This window comes from Hermetia illucens, chromosome 6, assembly GCF_905115235.1.
Source record: "Hermetia illucens chromosome 6, iHerIll2.2.curated.20191125, whole genome shotgun sequence".
Classification (NCBI taxonomy): Eukaryota; Metazoa; Arthropoda; class Insecta; order Diptera; family Stratiomyidae; genus Hermetia; species Hermetia illucens.
In genome coordinates this window covers 28783860-28806020 of record NC_051854.1, presented here as the reverse complement: position 1 = coordinate 28806020, position 22161 = coordinate 28783860, and the positions used below count along the sequence as shown (strand labels likewise).

The 22161-nt window shown below is 40.1% G+C and overlaps 1 protein-coding gene across 2 annotated transcripts; it reads left to right on the top strand.

Annotated features, from left to right (window-relative positions):
• Positions 1-1735: 1735 nt before the first annotated feature.
• Positions 1736-18865, top strand: LOC119659970 (dnaJ homolog subfamily C member 22). 2 transcript variants are annotated; one of them, XM_038068332.1, is made up of 5 exons: positions 1736-2170; positions 2233-2462; positions 14875-15286; positions 17959-18431; positions 18491-18865. In XM_038068332.1, exons 2-5 carry the CDS (start codon positions 2424-2426, stop codon positions 18701-18703), a joined length of 1137 nt encoding a protein of 378 aa, XP_037924260.1. In that variant the 5' UTR covers positions 1736-2170; positions 2233-2423; the 3' UTR covers positions 18704-18865. The 2 variants fall into 2 exon arrangements, with proteins under 2 accessions (XP_037924260.1, XP_037924259.1); XM_038068331.1 differs by having other exon boundaries at positions 1736-2462.
• Positions 18866-22161: the final 3296 nt, after the last annotated feature.

Here is a 22161-nt window from a genome sequence, read left to right as displayed (position 1 = left end):
TGATTTGACTGTTGAAGACTCCATTCAGCTACTGGAAACAGTGCATGATAAAGATATTCCAAAAGAATCAACACAGGTGTACATAGCACCACCTAAGTCGAGTGTCCTCACTAATGAGGACAGTGCAGACGAACCCATCGGTGGTTTAGCTGAAAATTTATGTGCTACTGCTGAAATCAGAATACCATGAATTGATGCTGAACGGTCCTGAAGTATTGGAGTGCTCTTGTAACAGAGATTCAATTGATGAAAAGATGCAGTTGAACTTTGTTTTGATGACGAACTATTGTTTTAGATAATCGAGGGATCCGGAAAATACGCCACTTTTAAAAATTGGCCAAATCCTGAAATCACAAAAGAAGATATGGGGAGCACGAACCGGATAGATCAACACATTTCTGTACATCGAGTGGGAATACTTGGAAAAAAATGGTGGCGTCCTTTGTTCACATGGCTATTAAACGCAGCCCTGAACAATACAGGGGATTGTTACAAAAAAGGAAATAAAAATATTACAAAACGGAGATACACAGTTCAAATTTATTTGACGAAGTATGGAGTCCCGGCGAAGTCTTCTGAATGTTTATCACATTCTAGCGCGTCACTCTCATCAAGAGTACTTGATGGGATAAGATTCGACTGCATCGAATTCTTAATAATGTTCAAATATTGCAAATCCTCAGTGCAGACCAAGTGCCGAAAGTGTGATGTGTGTCTCTCTGTCCCTTGCATTGAATAATTTCATACCAAAGAGTAGCACAAATTTAGAAAAAATGTTAATAATAACTTAATAATAAAGTAATATTATATGAGCAACAAATTTTTCGATTATGTGCCTTTAATTGCTTAGTTGGATTAATTAAATAATAGGATGCTTGTATTGGGATTGACTCCGGTAGGGACTGGCTTTACGCACAGGTGATGTGTTATTCTGTCTATTGAAACACCCTGTAATTTTTTTAAACATTTTTCCTGAGTTCATAAGTGTAACTAGAACTAGAATATCACAAAAAAAATGTTCAAAGGCTAAAAATTACCGTCTTTGAAGGATTAAAATTCTTTAAGTGGATTACGCTATAAGGAAATTATCATTGGTTAGAAGCTTCAAATGCAAATTGCCCTTAAGATTTTATTACTGCTCCGATAGTTTCCTTATAGGAAAGATTCGAGTGATAAAAAGTGGATGCGAAAAAATTTAGGGCGAATCGTTCTCAAAAGATTGTTCCTTCATTGATGCAATTTATTTTATTTAGTATATTCAAAAGTGTTGGGAGATAACCGCCGACTAGGTTCAGTAGCACTGTAAACAACCCCTTCTATTATACATACCAAATACACACCCAAGAACTACGAAAGGTATTATTCTTAGGACCTTACCTGTATCACATAAACGATTATGCTTATCAATTGCTGCTATCTTTCTGCCGGCGTGGCGTCTAAAGAACAATACTTCACTTGAGAACACATCTTTAGCATTCTTTGGTCTATTCCATACATATGTAGTCAAGTAACTACTTGAGGAGTAAGTTTGCATAAAAGATCACCATTCACGGGCCGCCAAGTAGGTAGCCCGAGCGCAGGGTCTAAGCCATAGATCAGGTTATCAATGGTCAAGTTCGCTTTGGAGTTACTTGTTCGATGTCGCTCAGTTTCATACGATATTTAGATGCAACCCTATCTGAGAGATCTTTCTTGAGAGATTCTTGCCAACAGCTAGACTCAGGTGAACTTACCTTGCTGGCAGTCGGCACTGACATTGACTTGGTGCTCGCCTCGCGGCTCGGTTCATTGTACGATCGACAGTTTCGGTGGAAATAACTTATGCCTTGACTGGCTTAGAGTGGTCCTACTTTGCACAGGACACGATTGACGACGTTTACTCAAAGTATCTTTATTCATTCATAAATTGAGACGAAACGTAATCACTTCAATCTATAGATCTAAGCAAGCAACTAGTGAATGAGTGACGTCATCAAAGTAACGGTGTTCTCGTTTATGAAGTAGTTCGTATGCTTTCTACTTGGGTAACTTAAAAGGCTAAGTCGATTCCAGTCTTCCAGAAAGATGAGTCAAGTGAACTTGGTTTGTTGTGAAATGAGTGAGCGCGTCTGAGATGCACTAAAAGAAATTCACTTGGGCGATAGCACTCAGGTAAAAACGATAGGCTCAGGTAAAATCCGAAGTGTCCATTAAGTGTTGCAAATATTCTACTCAATTATCGCGTTTCCTTAGAAGGGGAAGTACCTCTATACCTACTAATTGATGAAATAGTAATTTTGTGGTGATCGTTATCTGTGCCGTGGTCAAGTCTAGAATTTAACTCGAACGACAGTGAACTGGGTCAGTGGAATATTTGTGACCGAAACCTGTGACTCGGACGTGTTCAATCTCAATAAATACAGCTGGCGAAGGTGTTTTATGCAATGGAGAAGCAGCGAAAGCGACAACAGAACCAAAACCACGTAAGTATCTATTGCGATTGATAACGTAACCAGACTAGATCTATTGCTTCATTTGCATGCAGTTACCGAAAGGCCGACTTTCTTGGAAAGTTGAAAATAATTTAGCTCGCATTTCATGGAGATATTTGACGATAATTTGATAGCGTCTTAATGGAATTTTAGGAACAATATCTTCGAAATAAAACGATTTTAGCTAGAACAATTTTTTGCGATATTGCCGAGAGTAAAAAGTTTTATTTTTAAATATCCATACTTCAAAGACCAGTTAATCTCTTCAACAGTGAATGTTAGCCAAAGATTTGAAAAATAAATTATACTTTCGGCAATACCCGACAAATTAACTTTTTTTTCTAACTATAACCAGCCCGGATAAAACACTAAAAGCTGTAAATGATCGTATACGTTCTTTCTCTGAATGTTCTCACTGAATGTGCAGTCACGTATGTTTTGCAAACATTCCTTTGAAGAAAATAATTTCACTATTGGTTCCATAGTGATGCTTGGGGAAGCTAGAATGATTATCCAAATTAACTATGGTCACCAGGTGGAAATATAAGCCATAGACAGATGTGCCTCCTTCAATCTCTAAGGGAAATACAGGGGACAGAACATTGCTATTCTGACTGACGGCCAAGCGGCGATCAAAGTACTCAGGTCCAACCGGGTGATCTCTAAACTGGTGTGGGAATACCTTGGGAGACTGTCTGGATACTCTGGGCTCCAAGCCATGTTGGGTCGGAAGGCTTTGAGGCAGCGGACGAACTGACCAAGAAGCGAGCAGGAACCTTTACACGGGCTATACACTCTTCTGTGAAATCGGAAACGGATCCATTGCTATGCCATTAAAAAATAAAGAGGATCGGCTGAGAGAACTTTACTGGGAGAGCCTACCAAGAATGGAGTAGCCCAGGGTACTTATTTTGGGATACGAGCCCAAGCGTACAAAAGACTGTTTAAACCTCACTGAGAAAAACTTCCGAATCATAGTGGGAATACTCAATGATAACTGCCGACTAAACTATCACCTAGGCAAGCTAGCGATATCTACGGACACTCCCTCCAGTTTAGTGCAAAGTGTGTCGAAACTTCTATACACGAACCGAGACAGTGTCCGGCGCTTGTGCAAAGTAGGTCGAGGGATCTGAGAGAATACTTAATACCAGAGGCAAAATTGAAATATTTGGAAGTAGGGAGTATACTAAGATTCCTAACGGTTATAAATTTGCTTCAGATACAATACCATAGATAATAGGTAGACTATAACCAGTAAAAGGGGCAAAGTAGTTCTTTAAGGACACAGTGCATCTTCTCTCAAGAGAATAATAATAATAACTGTGGTCAGTAACGAGAGAAGAACTATCCCAAAAACAGAACAAGCCGAAAACCAGACGCTCGTCCCTTGGTGTAGTGTAGCGAAAATCAAAATATTATCGATAAAAAATATAAAGTGGACATATATCCCTAAAAATAAATGATAGATATATATGTCTGTCTGCCTCGATTAATTGATACTGATATATAAATAACTAAAAAAAGCTGAACAAGTCGGAAACCGGCACTTCAGGTATGAACGTTTTTGTTGATTTTTTGTATAAGAATCTTTGGATATACGATGGTTCTAATTATGTATAGCTCGCTGTGTATATTCATTGGATATACCTGATATTCAATTCGACCTGGTACCACATTTTATTTCTTAGGGAGTGGTAATTTGACGCGGAAGTGGCAAATTTGGCCTACTGTAACTTTGTTGATAATAGAATGAATCCCACCAAACTTACCAGTATGATGCTCCGTATTAAATCATATGTTCCTGTTATGAGTCTAGCATGAATTTAAGGGGGTTTACAGTCAAGTGTCAAGCGTAATGCTGACCACATTGCCTCCTAGTGTACCGTTACGGTCTTGAATGAAGTGCTCTAACACACTTCAAGGCCCTGATCCAATATGGATTGTTGTGCCAACGATTATTATTATTACAGTCAATTTTCAAAATGTAATAATATTCTGTTATTTGCTTTATTGGAGCAGATATCCGCATGGAAGGTATTTTGAGACCTAGATACCATGTTCATGGACCACTATTATTTTTTCAGGTTTTTAAGTTGAGTGTTTTCTGGTTTCTTGAACTAATTGACAATTTTCGGACCGCTTTTAACTGACATCAATGTCCCCATTTCAATAGCAGACTTCCTGTGTTACTATGAGCTGCTGGTAGATAAACTGTATAGGCCCCTGACAAACCGCACAGTCTATTTTAGATCGTCAGGGAAAATTTCAATCTGCGAAAACATCACTCTTTCTATCATTTTTGAGGACGTTGCGGAGCCACGCATTTGCGTACTCTTCCAAAAATATCACAACATTACTACCGAATATAGTATATCTGAGCCAATTAAGCATGGTTTTCAACGGCACATCAACACTACTGGCTTTCCGAAGGTGTATCTTTCACCGCCCCAAAAGCTCGTTGTTGCGCGGAAAGTGTTCGAACAGCTACGTAAGCAGGGTATATGCAGACGTTCCAACAGCAGTTGGTCATCTCCACGCCATCTGATTCCCGAGCCCAATATCGAATGGCGACCTTGTGGAGATTACAGACGTCTGAATGCTCAAACTTTTCCGAACCGGGATCCCATTCCTCTCATGCAATTGCACATCATTTAGCAAACTGTCATGTTTTCTCGACCTTGGATCTGGCCAAGGTATACAACCAAATTTCTGTAGCTCCGGAAGATATTTCAAAGAGAGCGATTTGCTCACCTTTCGGATTCTTCGAGTTCACATGGATGACTTTTGGCCTGTGCAATGCGGTGCAAATCTGTATCTGTATGTGTACAGCGAAACTTGTACTTCTGTTCCGTCTACGTGGATGACATTTTGCTTGCGTCTTCCACCGAGTTGGAGCATTTGACACATATCGAGTGCATATTCCAATTTCACCTTGATAGCCTAATTCTTAATGTTAAAAAGTGTAGACTTCTCCAACAGTTGGTGAAATTTATAGGTATTTCCTTCACCCTGGTAGCAGACAACCCAATCCAGACAAAGTGCCAACGATAGTAAGTTTTTCGTTGCAAAAGCCGGTCAACGACCTTAGAAGGTTCTTGGGTATGGTAAATTTCTGCTGTCGTCTCCCAAAGTTGTTCACCATCAGACTTTATTTAACGCTTTCATGTCTGATGCTAAGACCAAAGAATCATCGGAAGTTGTGTGGTCTTCAGAAGCCGTTCAAACGTCTAAAATAACCAACTAGCAGCTGCAGCTGGTGGACCCTGCACATATGATCTGCAATTACTAGCCGCATGTCTGGGCATCTAGTACTTTCGTTTTTTCTCAAGATGGCAGGCTGTTCACCATGTTCACAGTCCAGAAACCTCTAACTAACAGAAGTTCAATTTATCCTTGACCAGCTAGTCTACACCGGACATTCAACATGTGTTCGGTTTAGGTAACAATAGTCGCTAATGCTTTGTCTCGGGTTTCCGAAGTCAACATCCAGCTGCAGTCGTTTTTTTCCACAATCGTTATGCCCCAGAAGGATGATGGAATTCTTCAGAGCCTGCAGTCGGACTCCAAATGCAAATTTAAGGAGTTTCCTATATTCAGCTCACCTTCCACTATCTGCTGCGAGATCGCCGAAAAGGGACCTAGGCTATATATTCCGGTCGTTTTCCGTAAGGAAGTATTTCAGTTGCTTCACAATCTTATGCACCCTGCCATTCGGACGACCAACCGGCTAATCTCCAGCAAATATTTATCTCAAGGACATTGATTCTTGGGCCAGAGAGTGGAAGGCATGTCAAAAGGATTAGATCGGAATTAGTTGTATACCCTAAGTCAATGAAGCGCTTCCCCAACATACACCTCGACATAGTGGGCCCACGGTCATTTATTGGTTTATGCGATAGGCTGAGGCAATACCTTTGAAGGGCGTGACAGTCATATTCTTAGACCCTCTGTCAAGAATGAATTCCGCGGTTTAGTGTTCCCGCCGTAATAATCACAGACCAATGCACCAGACCATATTACAATTCGAATTGACTCTTTTCTCAGCACGGAAAGTTCCTTGAATTCAAACGCCAGCGGAAAACCGCGTTCCATCCGCAGTCCAATGGCATGCTAGAAGGTTGGCATTTAAACGCCAAAACCAGCCATTGTAGTGCGCGACGAGGCGTCCTGCACGCGGAGCTTGCCTTTTGTTCTCCTTGGCCTCTGCACAGCCGTCCACGAGGGGTTTGCTGTTAGACCTGCTTATGTGATGTACGGGACGAACCTATGATTGTCCGGCTGCTTGGTCCTCAACAAGAGAGACCGTTCTCAAATTGAAATCGTCTCCGCCATCTCATCACGCGCAGCCAGCGGTCCACACCTCTGGGGAGCTTGCAGTCTGCACCCATGTTCTGGTGAAGACTGATGCCACGCGGAGGCCGCTGCAGCCACTATACGAAAGTCCCTATAAAGTTCTCGTGCGTGGGGAATACAAAAGGCTAAAGCCTTTCTTCCACTGGAAGGAAGCGTGAGCGCCACCAACGTTTTGACGTCTGCCAGTCGAACACCACCGGAGTTGACATGCATCCCTAAAACTAAGTAATATATGAACTCATTTTAATTGAAGTATATAACAAAGCATGTTTTACAACAATTTAATTTATCAATCATTATTGAATTACTTAAAAATAAGGATTAATAATACAGGTATGAAATCTGAATCAAATGCCAGAAGGCTTTTCATTCAATGCTTATATTCGATGAAAAAAATGTACACTCCCCTTCTGCGTGCATGGTTTACATAAAATCTGCAAAAGGAGAAAAAAAAATCTGCAAAAGAAGAAAAAAAGTTAAAGATCGCATATACTATAGTAAGATATTTCCATATGTCAGGGATTCGCAATTTTTGCTCGGTATTGAACCATCATAGTTGAAAGTTTACCTATTACGCACAAACTTGAAATCATTTTTTCACGCCAAGCGAGAGAAAAGGGAATCATAACACTAAAAGATTTGGCCCGGCACTCGAAAATTGATGCCTTCGCTTGTAGTAGACATAGAGAAGCGATCATTTATTTCACGGGCCCATTCTCAGAAACTATCGCATCCTGATAGGTGAAAAAATCATAAAGATGCTTTTGTACGACATCTGGTTGTCCAAGTACTTTCAATACCGAAACATTCCACCCTGAAGCACCATCATCTGGGCTTAGACTTGTTTTACAAACAAAATTGGCCACTTGTTTTGAAGACGCTAAAAACAAGAAAGACAAAGAACAAATTTGGACGACTTTTGTATTTTGGTTTAAGATAGGGTAAAAAGCTCCCGAAAATGCTTGGAACATCAATGATGGTATGGTCCAGAAAGTGCAAATAAATGTGCAGCACAACGGTGGTGGCCAGCCGTTGGACGTTGACAAACACACGGGGCACACATCTTGAACCCTCACTCCTCTGTGTTTCACCCAGTATAAGAGATAATCGATCAGTTTTGAAAAGTAATAATCCAGCCATTTCATTTGATTGATTGACTATATCCGGTGAAAAAAAATTACACCCGGTTGATCCGAACACAAAATCATGTTAGTTATAAAGGGACAAACAAATGTCATCTACATGTTCTCACCAAATTTCGTGATAATAGGATTAGCCTTTTCTGAGTAAATGGATCGTGACGCGAAACAGTCATAGATGGACAGATAGATATTCAATCAATTTTAATAATGTTTTTTTTTCACACAAAATCCTAAAAACTAACGAAAGGCTAAAAAGGAAAACCGGAATGTCCTTATGAACCCCGCGGTTTATATAAGTTTACTTCACGTGATGATCATAAACGTCTTAGAATGCAATAAATTTACGTGAAATAAAAACTTTGACCTTCCATAACTTTGTTAATAATAGTTGGATTGCCTTCGTTGTGTGAATGAGTACCTAAGTCAAATCAGGGTAATAATCTCAGGCGAGCGCAATGCTGACCACATTGTCTCCTATAGTGTACTGTAGTGTACTGTTACGGTTTTGAAGTGCTCTAACACACTTCAAGGCGCAGATCCAATATGGATTGTTGGGCCAACGATTATTATTGCTATTGCCTATACTGACTTGAACTTCGAGTCTTCTTTTTCTTTAGCCTTTGTCCCGTTCACAAGCGGGGTCGGCTCGTCGTGATCGGCTTCGCCATTTGGCTCTATCGAATGCCTGATCTGGGTGCAATCTCGAGGCTTTCAAATCCCCATCCAGCGTATCAAGCCACCGTTGCTTAGGTCTGCCTTTTGGTCGTTTAACATCGACTTCGATGTTCAGACCAATCTTTGCAAGTGAATTCTCGTTTGCACGAATTGCGTGACCATACCATCGAAGACGCCTCTCTCGCAACTTTTCCACGATCGGTGCAACCCCATAACGATCGCGGATATCCTCATTTCGGATGTGATCTAAACGTGTGACGCCACTAGTCCAAAGTAGCATCTTCGTCTCCATTACCGCAAGACGCCGTTCATTGTCTTTTACGGTCGGCCAACACTCAGAACCATAGAGAGCGACTGGACGGACGACATTGCGGTAAATTTTAGATTTGGGACGTTCGTTGATACGTCGATCACAAAGGACACCAGTTGTGGAACGCCACTTCATCCAGGTTGCGTTAATGCGTAAAGCAATTTCATAACGCAGTTCTCCATTGGCTGATAGCGTTGACCCGAGGTATTTAAATCGCTCAGTTCTGGGCAGATCACTGCCGCTGACAGTGATTGTGCCTGTTTCATGGGGATCGGTCGTCAAAAATTCAGTTTTGTTTAGATTCAATCTGAGACCGTGTTGCATGAGGCGATCATTCCATTTTTGGACAAGTTGTTCGAGATCATTTTTGCTATCAGATGCTAGGAAAACATCATCTGCATAAAGCAGTGTGTAGGGCGCTGGACGTTGGATACCCCGTGTGACGGTGTCCATAACAAGGAAAAAGAGGAGTGGTGAGAGGGCACTTCCTTGATGAACTCCAACAGAGACACGAAGCGGTTTTGATACATCCGCCATACTTCGAACTTTACTTTTCGGATCGTGGTAGAGCAATTGAACCCAGCGCACAAGTTCTTCTGGCACGAAGTGTTGTCGTAAAGCATACCAGATGAGTTCGTGTTGTACACGGTCAAACGCTTTCTCTAGATCCAGAAAGGCAATGTAAAGAGGGCGATGCTTCTCACGGTGTTTCTCCATGAGTAACCGCGCAGCGTGTATTGCGTCAGTAGTTCCGCAGTTCTTGACAAATCCGGCTTGATTCACGGTTATTTCAACGATTTCGCGAATTCGGTTGTCAAGAATGCGTTCAAAAATCTTCGAGTAAATTTCTAAAATATGATAATATACCATTATTAACTTTATTTGAGGAGATATCAGAACGGGATATATTTTTAGATGTGGATTTCGTATAGATGCACCACAGTGATTTTTTTAGATTTTTCGCTTGGATAGGTTCTGAAAACGAGATCTGCTTCGCTTTTTGGAGTTCACATTTTGAGCGTCCACTACCCTATGTTTCACCCAGTTTCAGAAATAAGATCACTTTCGCAAAGTGCATTTCATTTGCCATACAACATGACCATATTCTCTGAAAAAAAAGTAGCACACGTTCTCACCAAATTTTGTAGTAATAAGTTCAGCGTTTTCGAATAAATCAGGTGTAACAGACAGGCAGACAGGTATATAAACACTGCATCGATTTTGAGAGGGTTTTGTTTCACACAAACTTTTAAAAATGACGACCATGAAAGTCCGCCAACACCCATGTGCATCTGAACTGGAGTGTCACTATTCTGAACCTGGCTAACAGAAACTTGCAAGCGCATGTGCACGGGGCGTTTCAATGGCTAACTTAGACCATTCCTGTTTTAAGGATAACTCTGCTTTCGTGAGTGGAAATAGTCAATCCGGATAGTAATCCTCGTCATCCCCAAATATATTTATATTTTTTTTTACTATACAATCATTATTGGAGGTCATCATCTCAAATCTGTTCCATCTATTAGAGGACTTGCGTTAGATGATCGATGGAAAGTGTAGACGCTACGTAGTATTACTTGGCTGTATTTCCAAGCTTAGATACTCACAGTTAGGGATCAGAAATGTTTACTCATATAAGTTGATTTTATTGATGTTCATCCCAATTTGAATGATGATATTGCACCCTGGCGTTACATATCAAGTCGAAATTCTACAACACAGAAGCAAATGATTACATTTTACCTACCAAGTTTGATAAAGTATCGAAACAGCTACTTTGAAATAAAATGCGGAAACCATATTACCATTGTTGCAAATATTACAATGGGAAATTGATAGCAGTAACTAATTATTATTGGTATAGGATATTGATTCATAAATCTGGTGATAAGAGATCGATGTTATGAAACTGTCTCACCTACACTTCCCCAAAACCGTACAGTAAAATTCGATAGATACAGAACTTTTGCAGCGATTTCACCCAAATCGCCCAATGAATGATAAATCTTCCGATATCCACCTGATTGAGAGCTAATTCGGATAGTATTTTCGTGTTTGCGATAAGCCGGCAAATACATAATCATCTATAATAATTCATACATCCCTTGAAAAACTTTTTTAGAGCGCCCGTTTACTAATTAGAACTTTTTAAATTTTGAATCTGTGCCAGGCGGGAAAAAATATGGAGTTTGACTTAAACGCCTAGTGACGTCACTGCGCGACAGGTTTGAGCTAAGCTGTGTCAAGTTACAACTAAATTGATGTAATTCTTCACAACATTTGTACATAAATTAATTTGCAGACTCAAACATTAAAACTATGGAGAGGACGCAGTAGGGGAAATGCAAATGATGCATGTTAATAGCAATTCGTTTGTTTTCAGTTTCGGTGTTGACCTCACAGCGAGTGGATTTTAATGATGATTGTTACAAATTGTTGGTTTCTATTTGGGCGAAATGAGCAGTTTACCGAATTGAAATCGTGTATGTGTGAAAGGGTTTTATTCAGTTCAGTTGGTTCTCGGTGGTGACCGAAAATGTACCGTTCCGAATGGTACCCTATACCTGCGAAACGAGCCTTAGTTATAGTTTGTCCATCAGCCGTAAAACCATCCTATGGCCAGTTTCAAGAACAGGACATACAGCCTTAAGAAGAGGTCGCACCTAAATGTTTCACTGTTCACTGTGTTCAAACAATTAGAATCTGCGAAAAATATAACACTATTCCGAACACGTCCGGCAGACATGGAGAACTTCAATGGAGGGACTGCAAAGAAACACCAACAAAACCAGGTTCTCAATCTTGCAGGTCATTGCACTCTTCCTATCTGCGCTAACATCGAGGACCCATCAAACTGTTGTTGTATATTTCTCCACACCGTTCCAATACTTCGATCAACAGCTATGATAGCATAGCCACGTTATCAGTTTGGATGTGTATTGGCATGTTTTGCAGTTTGCATAGTAGTGAGTCGATCAATATACTCCACCGAAGTGGCGATAGCACACCTTCTGGAGCAGCCTTTCCCACTTCAACAAACAACAATTTCTGCGTTAGCATAGTGTATACCCACTTTGTTAAAGTATCATCGAGACCATGCTCCCTGTTGGCATCACATTTTTTGGAAAGGTGGTAAACATGATGTTAAGCTTAGCAGGCATTAACCTAATCTGTCTGAATTTCTTCAGGTTTAAATAGTAATTTTTCCCAGGCTTCGGAATGGAAACTACCTTAACCTTATACCAAGAAGTAGGTACGTATTATAGAGCAAGACCTCCAAGAAAAATATTTCTTAGTATTCACTCTAGGTTTTCTGTACCTCCTCTGGTATCCCTAGATGAATACCATTCATGCCAGATTATTTGTTATGTACGAAGAACATTGTGCTCCGGCAGTTTCTCAATTCCAGTTGTAACACCTTGGTGTTTAAACCACCAGTTCTCATCTTCCGACTTCTGTCACCTGTTCTCCGGGATGGTATACTTCTAAGAGAGTCTGGAACTCTGGAGTTCGTGAAAGTTGTATCCGGTTTTATGAAAGAGTCCAACATGGCCGATTCACCCCCTTTAAGGACTCTGCATGGCTTGGAAGTCTCTCTTCCGCCTTCCAGCTCCTCTCAGTACCTTCTAAAGGAATCTTGTTTTGAGCGCTTAACGAGCCTCTTATACATATTCGCACTGTGCGTTTCGGAAGTTTCACCAGCGTTCTTATTGCTTTTACAAGCAGCGGAAAATGGGTATAGCGATCAGGAGATGGCGTTTGCATGGTTTACTAATATGAGAGATGTTGGATCGGTTTGAGTTCACAGTATTCCGGTTCACTGTGGAAATACATTTTCACGAACAAGTTACTGATGTCGATGTCATTTTCATTTTTCCTCCAAGGGCAAGTGTTTAGGATTTTTGCAGGTGGTGCGCTAGTTTCTACTTGGTGAAATTGATCAGCTTATGAGTAAGTCATTATTTTCATATTTAGCCAGTAGCTTTTCTTATGTTAATAAGCCAGACTGTTGTAAATATCTTACGAGGAAATCCAAATAACACGTCGATTTTAATAACTAGGAGGGTGTTCTATCGCAGTCCGCATCTACCATAGATTTGATGGGCCATTGATCAAGTTGATTTGCAGGATTAAACCAGTTAGGATTCAAGAATGCTCATTGTTCCATTCGGCTTCAAAGCTTACATCAGAAACATTTCGTTCACTCGGTGGAGTCTTACCAGCACCTGATGGCAGACTCCACACCAGGTTATAGTGCTGTTATTTAATACTGATCCTGCTGAACGGGACGGATTTGAATGGTACAGCTCTACCAGTTTTTCGTAGATATTCTTTTGCTGTTAATAAATGTCGCATACCTCTGTCTAGAATATTATCGTTATTATTCCGGGGGATTGGGCTAGCAGCATCAGGTCCGAAACTTTTATTATGACTGACTGTCGGTGAAGATTATTATGTGCCTAATCCCAAACATCCCATTCCCTCCCCCCTCCATAAATGGATGCCGCAATACCCGCAGGTAACAGGTGTCCTGGAGATAAAGCAAATCAACAAATGATCTTTATAACCACTTGAGGAATGTAATCATGAATACGGCCACAAACATACTTGGCCTCAGCCGCAAAAAAGTTGGAACAGCTGCTTCGACGATGAATGTAAACTAGCAACGGAACGGAAAAATGCTATATACACTAAGTGGAAAACGGACTTCACAGACAGAAAACGGAACTTTGGGAGATCCAACAAGTCTGTAAACTCGAGGAATACATGGAGCAACCCCACCAGGCGCGAAAGTTTTACCAACAATTCAGCAGGATGAAGCTTTATACGCCTCGATGCTCATCCAGCCGAGACAAATGGGGAAATCTGATTTCCAATCGTGTAGTCATATTGGAGGTTTGGTTGAGTACTGATGGACTGTTCAGCTGTACAATCTACCTTCATTTACAACTGCACATTAATGAAAGCAAGACGAAGTGCATGGTGGTAACGTCAGTACCAAAAACGAAAGGATCAACAACATCCAATGACACTGGTCAAACGAGAAAAATAAAGATTAAAGACTACAATTCTGAGCCAGTTGATAATTTTTATCTATGGTCGAAAATCACAACCGAAAGCAGCTATAACGATGAAATTCGCGCACGGTTGTTGGCCCCCAACAGAGTCTATTTCAGCTTGTTTCGCTCGAAACGTTTCACCCTATGGTCAAAGCTCTAACTGGACAAGACAATGATCTTGCCAGTCCTCACGTATTCCTCGGAAATAAAAAGAAGAGAGAAGAATCCTTCGAAGAATTTTTGGCCCTTTACATGAAGATGGACGATTCCGTAGCTCTATACGATGAAATTTTTGGGCGTTACGACGAACGACTGGTTGTAGGCAAAATCTGGCTCAATAGGTTGCGGTAGGTGGGTTATCTAGTCCCCCCTAGAGGATAGTAACCCAGGGGTGAGGATGATACAGCCCGGAAAGTCTATAAGGGTAATATCGTTTCATTTCAGGGTGGAAAGATTTTTTTTCTGAACTTTCTGTCAACAGGCGAGCTACTAAAAGGACGTTTGATATGGACGCTTGAAGCAAGGATCATACGCAGGAAGTGAGACTACATAGACAAGCCTTGAATTTTATAGGACAAAAAAGATTGCGTCCCATGGCGGTTCTTTTCAGTCAAGATCGCAGTTACATCTGCTCTGTTATCCGACAGGTTTTGGTGTCAGCATTGACACTGTCAAGGAACATCCTTCATGAAATCACTCAAATATATTCGCTGTCTGCCAATTTGTTTACTTTGAATGATTTCAAAGGTTGTCTTCTTTTAGTGCATATACTACTCTAACATAACTTTATGCATTTAAAGATCATATCACTGCTATCCCAAAGTCTATAATAACTAATTAAATCCCTTTTTATTTTACAGACAAATCTCGACGTAACCAAAGCACCTCACAAAAAGTCAATATTAGTCGCTTATATTTTATGGCTTTTCGGTGGTATATTTGGCCTCCATCATTTGTACTTGAGGCGTGACAGACATGCATTTATTTGGTGGTGCACCTTAGGAGGATACTTTGGTATCGGTTGGATATCAGAAGTCTTAAGAATACCCAGTTTAGTACGTGACGCAAACGATGATCCCAAGTTTATTGAAAGATTTGTTGGGAAACTCCGCAAGCATCGCAAACCACCATTTTCAACCAGCCGATTTATTGGAGCTGTTATGGTCGGTTACCTATGGGGGCAGCTGATTCAACTGGCAATTCCAACAGTACCGTTTTTGGGTATCGACTGGAATTTTCTTCATTGGCTAATACCATTGTTTGCCGCACTTGGTAAGTACAATCAACCATTTTAAAGTATTTTTAATCATTTTGAAACTTTATTTTTGAGTATTGACGAAAATAAGACGGACATTTTTTTACTTTCGGTATTTTATTACTAACTTAACCCGACAGACATAGTTCTGCTTGTGTATATTTCCAAAAATTGCGAATTTTCTTCAAGTACTGGAAATAGTGAACCAATCTGATGATACAGTTGCCATTTCACTTTGGTGCTCAGAGATGATACAACCCTGTCGGCTGAGTCAACACCAAATGGCCAAGCCAGGGCACCAGGAAACGTTTAATGTCGGTGTGAAATTACCATATTTTGTAATATTCGCCGCTCCAATGCCATTTGAAAGCGTTCGTTGTATTTCCGAACATGCTGAAAAAGTATTTTAATTTTTGAATAGCTCCAGGAGTATGAGTAGTAATTCTGGTGGCTAACTCAGTGTCGGCAAATTGCCCTTGTCAATGGAACAACACAGACTAAGCATTGCTTACTCTAACTTCAAAGCGCGACAATGTAAACTCAATATAGCTATTAGATCAATGAGGATATTTTGATTGCATTTTGTACTCGGGGTCTTCATTGTAATTGATTACTGCTTTATTAGGATCAATTTTCAATTTTGATCAAGCCTGTGAAGAGCGTTCAGTTTCACTTCGTGTGTCTTCGGGAATTGCATCAGCTCTGATAGTAAACGCTTTTGTTCAAAAATTTGTCATTCGTACACTATGTTGTTGAGATGTTTCGGCACTTCTTAAAGTAAACGCTCAAATTCGCAGTCTGTTAAATCATGTATCTTGCTTTTCCCATGTTTCAGTAGCACTTGAAATAGGGGCTCTGATTTGGTCTGTTTGCAGTCTCTACTGACTGACAGTTGGTTGATCTTTAAATTTTTAATAATTTTTGGGTGGCAATTTCAATCATTTTCAGAATTTCAACACCATCCCTGGAGGGGGTAAAATCTTTTTTGTGGGAGGGGTGAAAGCTTTTTTGTGGGAGGGGATCAACACTTTTTTGCTCGGGTGGTCCTCTCTTTTCAACCCCGATGAAAACTCGTGGCGGTTCAAAATCGCAGCGATCACCCGTTCTGAAAAAGTTAATGGGGAGTATATTCTGATATAATTAGAGAAAGAAGAGAGAAAATGACCCGCTTTTGCAGGCATACTTTCCTTTGCACCCGGGAGGTAGGGTTCAAAGTTAAACCCTACCGTGCCATAGCTTTTTGAACGGGGATGGCCGTCGCAATTTTTTAACGGAGTTAGAGTGAGGGTCCTCTTTCTTTCTTTTGCATACCTCTCTTTCCTTTCTTATTAACGCGGTAGAGTCGAAAATTAAAATATTACCATGGCAACATAAAACAAGTCGAGAAACCGGTAGCTGGGCGCTTCAGGTATTAAAGGTTTTGTATATTTCTTATATAAACATGTTTGAGTGTACATTTGTCCCATTAGAACCGAGCATGTAATATATGCATATATTATGTGAGAATACTCACTTTCGCGTGATACTGACGTTCAAAGTCTTGGATTTGCACAGAAGCGACAACTTTGATCTGACTCTGTTAGTAATAATGTGATTTCTACCAAACTTGGTAGGATCATACATTATGTCATAGGCTATATTGATGCAACATTTGTGGTGCTAGGATGAACTTACGGGGGGTTGTGTGGTCAATTACTAAAAATTATAGTAATATATTATTACTAACTTTATTTGAACAGATATCGATACGTAGGGTATTTCGGAGCCTAGGCACAATATAGTGGCAGCCTCCTGATTTTTTTCAGATTTTTGCGTTGGGTAGTTTCTGAGAATAATAATAATAATCGTTGGCGCAACAATCCATATTGGATCAGGGCCTTGAAGTGTGTTAGAGCACTTCAGTTAAGACCGTAACGGTACACTACAGTATACTGTAGGAGGCAATGTAGACAGCATTGCGCTTGCCCGAGATTATTACCCTGATTTTGACTCAGGTACTCATTCACAGCTGAGTCGACTGGTATCCGACGTCAAATCACGATACAAATCTGACTGCCACCAGTGAGATTCGAACCGCGACCTTCCGTATGACAGCCTGGTGCTCTAACCACGTAGCACACACAAGTCACACAGTTTCTGAGAATGGGTCCGTGAAAAAAAATGATCATTTTCGGCCCCCCGCACAGATGTTAAAACTAAGACCGGCATTTGAAAAAACCAATAGAGACCTTTCATTTGATACGCCACACGACTATATTTGGTGAAAAAAATGTACACCCCCCCTTTTATTGAGGTTAAAGGTAAATCATTCCTTTCCCCTTGCATAAACTTCTCACCCCCTACGAGGTTGCGGTTGAAAGTTCAGCTTTTACTCCTAAAGCAAAACTTTATTGAAATCGGGAGTCCTCATACATGCAAAGGGGGGAGTAAATTGTTTTCACCCGATATAGTCAAGTTGAGTATCAAATGCCTGGAAAATGGTCATTTCTTTAACAAAAACATTCTCAGAAACTACCCAGCCGGAAAAATTTGTCCCCAAAGAAGTGTAAGGTTAACGAATAATATTAAAGAAAAGAAAAAGCAAGAAAACAATACTAAGTTTGTTTGCGTAACAAATTATTGTAATTTCAGTCCCGATACAGATCCAGTTTATATATGAAATAATACCTTAACTTCTCTCTTCTTTTAGGTGTCTGGACTGTTGGTAATGTAGGGCGAGAGAAAGGTGTATTTTGGCATTGTTTAGTGGCAGCTTACATTGCTTATCCACTGCGATATTTTCTCTACGATGAAACTTATTGGTTCACAGCAACTGTATTTGCGAGTGCTTTAGCGTTCGATCATTGGTCAAAGGAATGGCGCCGAGAACCTTTGAAACGCCACGGAGCCCTTCGTCGAACTCTCTATTTGTCAATGGCTGCTTCTCTATATCTATCTTTGTGGGGATGTTACTTTGTTTTCAATGGCACAATAACGGATAATGATGGAGATGAAGTGCCAGTTCATGAAGCTATCAAAAATTTACTAATGTCCCCATGGTGGACCGACTTGAAGCAATCCCTGTACGACACTTGGCAATATGCTCAACACAATGGATGGTATGAAACGTGGAAACAAATTATAGATACTATGGATATCGATGGGGAACAGAACGCGTATAAGGTTAGTCCGAGTCAGTAGATTGCAGGAGCTTGTAATTTTTAACTTTATCTAAATTTCAGGTACTTGGCATAAGTGCGACAGCATCTCAAACAGAGATAACATCTGCATGGCGCAAGCTATCAAAGGAAAACCATCCTGACAAGGTGAAAGATGAATCGAAGCGTCGTGAGGCGCAGGAGAAGTTTATGGAGATTCAACAAGCCTATGAAGTTTTAAGCAAAATTAAATTGAAACGACGACAACGAAATAAGAAATTTAACGACGACTTATAGGGAATTTTAATGTGCTTAATTTTCCCTGAATTTAATTTTTAATTTTTTAAGTTAAGCTGAATTATCCAGGGTTGTATATAAAGTATGCAAAGGAAGGTGACTTATGTGATCTACACAAGTCGATAACTGATCAAAATAAAAAAACAATTAATCTGTTCAGGATAACAATTGCGTGTATCTAAAGTTTATCTTGTGTCATTCAAAATAAGATCAGAATTCATTTCACCAATCCATAGGATTTATAATGTCTGTGGTGAGGAATAATTTAAATTTAACCTAACTTACTCTATCTTAATACTACTATATCTAATAACGTTTACATAATTTTCTGTATGTATCCCTAACTGACGCAAGAGTGCCAAAAAAGGCTGTACTCATAATTTGGGAGAGCCCAAGAAGACTATACACAAAAGGTGAAGCTGTCTAGGCAAGCTTTGAAGTTTTGCGGGACAGAAAATGTAGTGTCCGGTGGGCGGGGCTTTTCAGTCAGGATCGCAGTTGCGTTCTGCGCATCATCATTTCAATTCAATCCCATTTGTATGGTGGTGTTAGCGCAGCTGGCCGTGTTTGATATAGAAGTTTTCCAGCTTGATGCCAAAACCAATCGTCGAAGGCGGCGATCCGAACAATATTGCAATGATATTTTATAAATTTCCTATTGTATTTATGTATGTTTGTATTGGTTGTTTGCAGCTCGTTGCCTAGTTACAGGGATTCGCACATACAGAAGTACTATAAAAACACGACACACAATACAATGACAGTTGCGCAGAACGAACTGCGATCTTCACTCGGCCTCAAACTGGATGATTCATTTTTTGTCCTCCTTTTTTTGACAAGTTTCACATCCTGTGTATATTCTCTTTGGCAAAGCCCTACAAATGTGGCCCATCTTGTAATTTTACCCTGTTGGTAGAGTTGTCGGTTTAGCACTCCCCACTCTTTCGAAAAAAAATTTCCAAAAGTTTGAGATGTGCTCTCGAAGCGATTTCGCTTTTGCTTGCCTATATATTTCGCGATTTTTTCTGATCTTATTAATCTTTCAATTGTAAGACAAGCCAGTACAATATCTTAAAATCTGGCGTACTTAATTCAAATAGAGTCAAACATAACAGATAGTGGGTCTTAGTAAAGTCTTGCAAATTTTTCTTTAACCACATAGTACCATTCTCTAGGATGCGCAAACTTTATCACCTGAAAGCTATTAGATTACAAGGCATGGAGGTGAAACGAGTAACAGAGGTCAAATATTTGGGAATCACACTAGACCAAAAATAAATTTGGAAGTCACATTTTGAAAACATATGTCGGAGATCTACAAGGGCTCTGACGACTTGCAAGTCCATAGCAGAGAAAAAAATGAGGATGCACCCCGGAAATGCTACGTTGGGTATACACTATAATAGTAAGGTCACTGAGTGCCTATGGGGCGGTACTCTGGGCAGATAGAAGTGAACTCAGCACACAAACTTCAAAGACTGGCTTTAGTGTGTTTCAGTAGGGTAATCGGAGGATAACCAACGGCATCCCTAGAGGGCGTTCTAGGATTGACTCATCTCCATTTGTACATACAGATGAAAGCAAGGACGGTCTTCAGAATGTCCTGGGGTATCAGCGTGGAAGGAGCTGCCTAAGTATCATACATACCAAGAACAGCATGACAACGGAGTTCCATTTCGATAAGATGTTTAAAACACATTGGAGTAACAGAGCAAACTATGAGGCATGACATCCACCTACGGCTCATACCAGTAACTGATTACCTCATGGACCAGAGCCCTTCTGTGGAATTGGAAATAGGTTTATGGCTACGATACTGAAAGATGAAGAGGAACGGGCGAACTGGACTGGGTGAACCTACCTACCTAGGGATGGAACTATCCAGTGTTCAATGAGGGATACAAGCTCAAGCGCTCGGAAGATTGTTCAAAGCTCACCAAGAAGAACCTGCGAATCATGGTAGGAATACTCACTGGTTACTGCAGGGTAAACTATCACCTGAGGAAGCTAAGGATATCTACGGACACTGTCTGCAGATTCTGTGACGAGAGTGATGAAACATCCGCGCACTTACTCAATACCAGAGGGCAGGTTGAAACACTTGGAAGTGGGAACGTAATGAAATTCTTTGCCGTTATAGGCTTGAACGACATACAATAGTTAATAAGTATACTATGACCAATAAAGCGGAACAATATATTTTCTACGATGCAGTGTAATCTCTCTGAAAAAATTTTTATTATTATTATTTTCGTGCGAAGAAGTTAGCACGTAGATGCTCCTAACTACGCCGAAAACTTTACTGACAGTGAACTCAAGGTGTGGAATAAACTTGAGGAGCTCATGGAAGTGTTGATCTTTCGTGACTTCCTGACTGTATTGTTTCCAAAACTCTTTTCAAGCGTTGTTTTTTGTGGATACCTTTAGAACTTAAGTTGTGATGGAGCCTCGATGCGAAAATAAGTTTATCATCAGCAAATTGAAAGAGATCTATGTCGTCTTCGCGAGTTAGAACGTACACTGCGAAGGTATTGTATAGAATTAGCCCTGAAATGGATCCTTTCGGTACCCTCAATATTATTAATGCAGTTATTAAAAACTTGTCAAAAGAAGTTTCACAAAGATTCTGCGTAGATTTTTATGAAAAAGTTGGAATCTTGTCAGGTTCTGATGATGCTCAGAAACAAAGGCTTTTGTGTTCTAAAAGATTTGGTTCGGTTTTAATCCTTTCGGGTAAATTCTTTGTTATCGAAATTGGCCATTATTTACCGGTTAATAGTGCTCAGGCAATTACTTTGAGGAAGCAACGCTTTATATATATTGATTTTATTTCCATATTTATGGAAAATCCTGCGTCCAATCTGACTTTGGTGTATAAAATGATATATGGGAGTAAGTGAAACGTATTTATATTTATAAGGATTGTATTTTTGCTTGTAACAGCTTCATTGATTTTTTTGTCCGACAAATTGCGATTAATTGTGAGTTTCTTCAAGTTGAGCGTTGATGCTATGTCTGACTTGAATTTTCCCCAGTCTATGTGGCGGAAAGAATGCTGCGGTTGTCATTACTAGATTTTACAGTTAAAAAGACGAGAAATGTCTCCCCTCTAAAATGGTCAGACATTCCCAATAGATTTTTACAAGATATCTGTTTGAAATTCTCTAGCCATCATCCAAATGTTGTAACAGCTTTGGCCAAACCATAGACATCAACAGTTTGGGATTTAAGCAGCCATGTACCAACAGAAGCAATTGTGGGCAGATTAAGGCCAATAGCGTTGGAACATCATTTAAGAATGGCTGCAAAGCATCGAAAATTTTCATTGGTCTGCAAAACCTTAGTTTGGATTTGGAGGTTTTACAGCATGCTTTGGAGTGTTCGAGTGTAGACGAACAGAAACATTTAATTTTAAGTGGAGATTGTGGCATCCTCTCGTTATAATAAATGAGAATGCC

What these genes read in the sequence shown, in the direction of transcription:
- LOC119659970 (XM_038068332.1), top strand. Translation starts at nt 2,424, where the DNA reads ATGGAGAAGCAGCGAAAGCGACAACAGAACCAAAACCAC. An exon ending in GACAACAGAACCAAAACCAC is followed by an intron (nt 2,463 to 14,874) that starts GTAAGTATCTAT and finishes TTTATTTTACAG; the next exon opens with ACAAATCTCGACGTAACCAA. An exon ending in GGGAACAGAACGCGTATAAG is followed by an intron (nt 18,432 to 18,490) that starts GTTAGTCCGAGT and finishes TCTAAATTTCAG; the next exon opens with GTACTTGGCATAAGTGCGAC.